The sequence below is a fragment of the Amphiura filiformis genome, chromosome 17, assembly GCF_039555335.1.
Source record: "Amphiura filiformis chromosome 17, Afil_fr2py, whole genome shotgun sequence".
Classification (NCBI taxonomy): domain Eukaryota; kingdom Metazoa; phylum Echinodermata; class Ophiuroidea; order Amphilepidida; family Amphiuridae; genus Amphiura; species Amphiura filiformis.
In genome coordinates, this window is record NC_092644.1 from 63,193,428 (window position 1) to 63,199,427 (window position 6,000).

The window sequence follows — 6,000 nt, forward strand, 5'->3', positions numbered from 1 at the left end:
CGATATGATCATAGAGTGCATGCACGCATGCAAAACCGACGGCAATGTCGATTTACCACTCACCGCAATACCGATTACACTGATCTATGCTCGTACAAAATGCACACATACCACACACACAGAGGATGATTTAAGCACTTCCCAGAAGTCTTGCGGTTAGCACAGCTGTGTGAGTGAACATGACACCACTGCCCGCCCACTGCATACACACGTGCATGGTTAAATTTGAATTTGGACAGATATATTTACAATAAAAACACCTTCTAAAGGTTGGTCGATTTCACATTTTATGTTATCTACAGAAGGTGTGAATTATCCTTCATGCATACATCACTTTAGATCTAAAATCGACCAAGTAATGACGACACACGGGCAATTCTAAAACAACATCTTTTGCACAGAGTTCAATGGGATTTGAAAAGTAAAGTGGCAGTTGAAACTCTAGTGATAACACTTTTACGGTGCATGATGGGGCTTCCTTAAATCATCCTCTGCCACACACACAACTAACTCAAATCCCCGGGCTCAAATCGCAATGTCATATTTGTTGATAAAATAATGTATGTGTATCTTTAGAAATAATGTGGATTATATTTTATTGTATTCATTTTCTACGTGCATTACAATAATGGAGCTAATATAAACCCTATGCACACACCCTATATAGAGGAGTTTGGATTTTCAGACGTTTTGACCATACAGTTATGATTACTGGAAATTCAAACTTTCAAAGTGTCTAAATATAAAAAAAAAAAAGTACAGCACAAAATAGTTCACAATCGAAAATCCTAAATTTGAGGGTCTTATTTCGAACAATTCCGTGATTGTTTATACACTTTATTGCATTTCTAAGCTGTTTCCAGTAAAATTGGCAACTGGAAATGCAGTCGTTTTGAGGAAGCAAACCTGGAAAACTGATCCAGACATTTCTTTTATTGAAAATTTACTCCTCTATAGGGGGGTGTGCACTTATTTTCTGGAATAGCACAATAAATGTATACAAATTAGATGTAAACACAACAACAATAAATTGAGGGATAGGAAGCAACAAGTTCAAGTTGATAAAGTTTATTAAAAATATAATAAGCATAAAGTTTATTTATATAGCACATCAATATTTCAATAAGTTGATAATAAGTCATTATATGGGTATAATATTGCAATCCAATAACAATGGAATAGGCTTAATTGCATTTTAATTGTTTGCACTTTTAAAAACAAGTGTTAATATCTTAACACCAATTGCGAAACGCCTTTTTAAACACTTAAAACTCTTTAAAAATTTGAACATGTGTTCATTTTACTAAACGGAAGTGGTAAACATAAATACGTTATAATAGTGTAAAATGGTGGTAACAATTTTTAAATAATGTTAAAATCGGTGTTAAAAGTGTTAAATGTTTAGAAAGAATGAAAGAAAGAAAGAAAGAAAGAACGAAAGAAAGAAAAGAAAGAAAGAAAAAAAGAAAGAAAGAAAGAAAGAAAAAAAGAAAGAAAAGAAAGAAAAAAAAAAAAAAAAAAAGAAAGAAAGAAAGAAAAGAAAGAAAGAAAGAAAGAAAGAAAGAAAGAAAGAAAGAAAGAACGAAAGAAAGAAAAAAGAAACACATAAATAAACATACAAACAAACAAACAAAATAAACAAACGAATTACATAAATCATTCCAAAATGTTAATTGTTGTGGATCTAAAGCCATATGCCTATATGAACAATTTTTTTAATGAAACTGGTCAAAGAAGTTTCAAGCTTGATTTTTTGCATATTTTGTAATGTTATGAAATTAATGTTGTAACTGCGATATTAAATCCTGGTAGAGTTAAATACGGCCTAGAAAACATTCATTTTACCGCATTATGCCTATCTCGGTCTATCTATTTGTTTCATCATTTTTGGTAACCAAAATCAAACTTGAGTGAAATCGCACATTATGGATTTAAAAGGCCAGCGTTTAGAATGTCAAGTTTTGGTTTCTTGGACGTTAAAATTTCTACACATGATTCATAATTGGTTGTATCTGGCAAAACCAGTGTATGTAATTTGGGTAATGTAAGAACAGTATCTACAATGACGTCACAACTTAAATTCTCGCATGACGCTAGTTTTAAGATCTCTATATTGGCATGCTTTTGAAGATGCTTCAAACCAATATTAGAGAGACATTTACTACCCGTAATGTCTAAAGATATCAAATTTGGGAATCCATGGCTGATTTCTTTCATTATATCATTAGTTACATGACAATGTATGAATCCGATATCTGTGAGATTGGGTAATGAATGTGACATTAGAACAACTGCTTCTACGGTTAAACCATGAATACCACCTAATTGTAAATGTCTTAGGTTCTTCTGATCACAGATCTCTATGATAAGACTGCTGCAATCTGCTGGAGCGCCATCCATACTAGAAGGCTGTATTAATATAAAACTCTCCAGATGCGTACACTTCGTTGCAACGTGATGAACTAGTCTATTCAAAAATCTATAGGAAGGGAACTGGCAGGAGACAAGCTCAAGATGCGTTAACTCTGGAAGACAAAGACTCATCAGTGCTATTTTATACGGTTTCAACTGCCAGTGACATCCTTCAAAAGCTACACTGTGAAGATTGTAACTCTGCATGAGTCGACAGAGTAGTTTATCTGTAACTTGTCCATGTTGAAGGTAGAAGTTCTCAAGACGAAATAAAGGAAATAATGCGAATTTTCCAATGGGTGATCTCTTGACAGATTCCAATGGAAGATGTAAGTAGATAGTTATAAGTTTACAGGATATCAGGGAAAGATCTACTTTGCTTGGATCACCCTGTATATCAATCATCTCTAAATTAGGACAGCGTAAAGCAAGCAATCGTAATATTTTGTTCGTCACTGGAATATGAAATTGAATGTGCCTCAAACATGGTCCTAGGTAATTGTTGATGAGATTGAGAATAGCGGCTTCTTGATAAGAGAGAATATAGTACGATTGTGATGTTTCGCTGTAAGTGTGGATTCCGTTATTGAGATTCACGTTCCTCCATAGCTCGCCTTGTTTCGCTAGACAATTCCAACGCCGACTCACTCTGTAAGATACAAAGAAATAGTAATATATTTATTAGCAGCAAATGTATATTTATTTCTTAGTTTATTTTTATTTATTACATTTGGCAAAAAGCACAAACCGAACCCAAAATGCTGGAAGCGAAGCCCTACAACACAAGCAACTAAAATTAAATAATGGGGAGCCGGGGACAAAACAAAACAGACACAGTGTTCTGGTAACTTGTTCCACAATTTGGGTCCATGATGGAAGAACGTCTTTGACAAAGTGCAAGCTAGACGGCTGAAAGGTGGGTAGATTGCACAGTTACATCTGGAGTTAGAATGAAAGTATAAGGTGTGTGAAGATTAGGAGCAAAAGAAATAAAAGTTGGCAGGTATTTTGACTACATGGTGCAGTGAAGGAGTCAAGACGAACATCAAGAGGAGGAATGTTACTATAAATCAAACTTTATCATGCATTGTAAAACTCCGTCTCTCCGATAACAACATCCAGTCTCGTTCTCTCTGTCTTTATCCGTCCAATTTCTGTGTGTCTGAGACAAGTATAGTATAGTATAATGGTCTTGCCTGTCTGTCAGCTCTCTCTCCCATCTGCCCCCCCCATCTTTCACTCTATCCCTCTCTCGCTCCCCGTCTCTCCCTCTTCTTCATGTTTAAATTGTTTTGTTTACAATCTGTACAGAGAAAAGTGCACTCACCTTGCTGCAATGGACCTGTCCAGTATATTAAGGTAAGAAAATATATGCAAAAGAGCATCATCAGTCAGTATGTCCAACGTGTATTGACCGTCGCTTTCACACACCATTTTGACAATGTTGCTGTAGATGACACTAAAAAATGGTAAAGATAACATAGCAGAAAATGAGAATGATGATTCTCACACGCATATCAAAACACAAAATAGATATAGGGCCTAATAGACTATGACATACACAAACTCTTTAAAAGAAGGTTGAGATACACGGTCAATAGGAGAACAAAGCCGAGCTCAGCATCAGGGGTTTTCTTTTTGAGGATAATATATGTTGCGCATCGAAAATCAATCGACTAACCTAATGAAGTTCGTTCAACTGTTCCTGTTTTCATAACAAAAGCATTTGTTATTAAATACTGTATTTATCCTCAAATACATATTTATCTATTTATTTGAAAATGCTTTTATAACAGCGGCGACACTCGTCTAACCGCCGGTGCGTTCTTGAATGGAAAGTTTCAGTTTGTGAAATGCTGTACATCAGCAATTACCGTCGCCGGCTAGAGGACTATACTCAAAAGTACTCATAGTTCAGTCAATAATATATGGTTTGACCTAGAAATAATGGCAACAGAAATGGTTTGGGTTGTAAGTATCTTGTCAAAAATGCAAGATGCAGAAATTTGCATAAAACCAAAATGGCCACTTATGCGGGGGGATGTCAAAGTTGGTAAAATCTAACAAATTTTTTTTTAAGTTGCTATTTTTAATATAATAATTAATATATCCCTAAAAATTCATTTTTACAGAGATTTTAATTTGAAATCACTTGAAATCAAATTACTGAATTAGTTTTACATATTAAAGCCTACAAAATAAAATATGTTAAAGACTTACCACAATGTTGTACGGCATTTATGCTATTTGCTTGAAGACAAGAAATTGCAATCATTTCCGTATGTGTGTGTGGTAGTCAAAGTATATCAAAGCTGGTATAAGCGTGCGTGGTGACTATCATCCAATCCCATGACCTTTTAAGGTATGTCTACCATCTCTGATATGCGCCGCGTGCATCAAAAGTTACTTGTGATGTTTATGAGATGAGAGATTCACCTCCTTGTTTCAGATTTTATTTGAAGATGCATAATGTTATATCAGATTGAAGTTAATGAGGTCTGTTTTATTGAATTATGTGTTGAAATATGTTTATTGTCTGTTCATGTAGTGATGTTGTTGTTAGAGCTATGTGCCTATCACTTCTGTTCTGTCAGTTGTGGTGTAGCTGCTATGATTGGTTTAAAAACTAACTTCAGCAGTATACAATTATCATTTGGCCCATTTCAAATCAAATCAAATCAACTTATTTCAACACCATAACATCAAAATACAAAATCTTATTATCATTGTTATTCATTTTTATTATTATTATTATTATAGTGTTATTAGTGTTATATTATTATTATTATTATTATTATTATTCTTATTATTATTATTATTATTATTATTATTATTTTTATTATTATTATTATTATTATTATTATTATTTAGTGTTATTAGTATTATTATTTGTATTATTATTATTAGTAGTAGTATTATTATCATTATTGTTATTATTATTATTATTATTATTATTATTATTATTATTATTATTATTATTATTATTATTATTATTATTATTATTATTATTAGTGTTATTAGTATTATTATTAGTATTATTATTAGTAGTAGTAGTATTATTATCATTAGTATTATTATTATTAGTAGTAGTAGAAGTGTTATTAGTATTATTATTAGTAGTAGTAGTAGTAGTAGTAGTAGTAGTATCATTAGTGTTATTATTAGTATTATCATCTCAATTTCCTGCACTATAATGTTGCTTAGTGACACTTACTTACAATATATTGTTTTTTTGTGTACTTCTTAACTTTTATACACCAAAGGGGCCACATATTACTGATTTCTTTTAGATACAAAAGGTTTGAAATTTGCTCACGCAAATACACAAAAACGCAAACAATAAAAAACGCTTTTTATTTTAAAGAGTAATATTTCTTCTATGTTACATGCGTTGCAACTTTCCTGGTATATCATACCACTAGGAAGTACTACGGGATGCTACAGAATTAGTATAGTAGCACATAAATTACTATATAGTATACTGGTATTGGCGCACGTACAAAACCCAAATCAATGTAGTTTTACCACTTCTTGCAATACCGGTAATTATCGATTTGATTTCAAACCACTCGACAGGAGACAGACAGA

The 6,000-nt window shown here is 32.6% G+C and overlaps 1 protein-coding gene across 2 annotated transcripts; it reads right to left on the reverse strand.

The window, feature by feature from the left end:
- Nucleotides 1-1,855: 1,855 nt before the first annotated feature.
- Nucleotides 1,856-4,858, reverse strand: LOC140138490 (F-box and leucine-rich repeat protein 13-like). 2 transcript variants are annotated; one of them, XM_072160372.1, is made up of 3 exons: nucleotides 4,633-4,858; nucleotides 3,740-3,859; nucleotides 1,856-3,061 (listed from the first exon to the last, which is right to left on the reverse strand). In XM_072160372.1, the coding sequence occupies exons 2-3, from the start codon at nucleotides 3,844-3,846 to the stop codon at nucleotides 1,924-1,926; spliced, it is 1,245 nt and encodes a 414-aa protein (XP_072016473.1). In that variant the 5' UTR covers nucleotides 3,847-3,859; nucleotides 4,633-4,858; the 3' UTR covers nucleotides 1,856-1,923. The 2 variants fall into 2 exon arrangements, with proteins under 2 accessions (XP_072016473.1, XP_072016472.1); XM_072160371.1 differs by having other exon boundaries at nucleotides 3,740-3,871; nucleotides 4,633-4,857.
- Nucleotides 4,859-6,000: the final 1,142 nt, after the last annotated feature.

Bases quoted from the DNA above. Each gene is read 5' to 3' on its own strand.
- LOC140138490 (XM_072160372.1), bottom strand. From the start codon at position 3,846: ATGGTGTGTGAAAGCGACGGTCAATACACGTTGGACATACTGACTGAT. The intron at 3,062-3,739 runs GTGAGTGCACTT...TGTATCTTACAG, and splicing joins GACAGGTCCATTGCAGCAAG to AGTGAGTCGGCGTTGGAATT.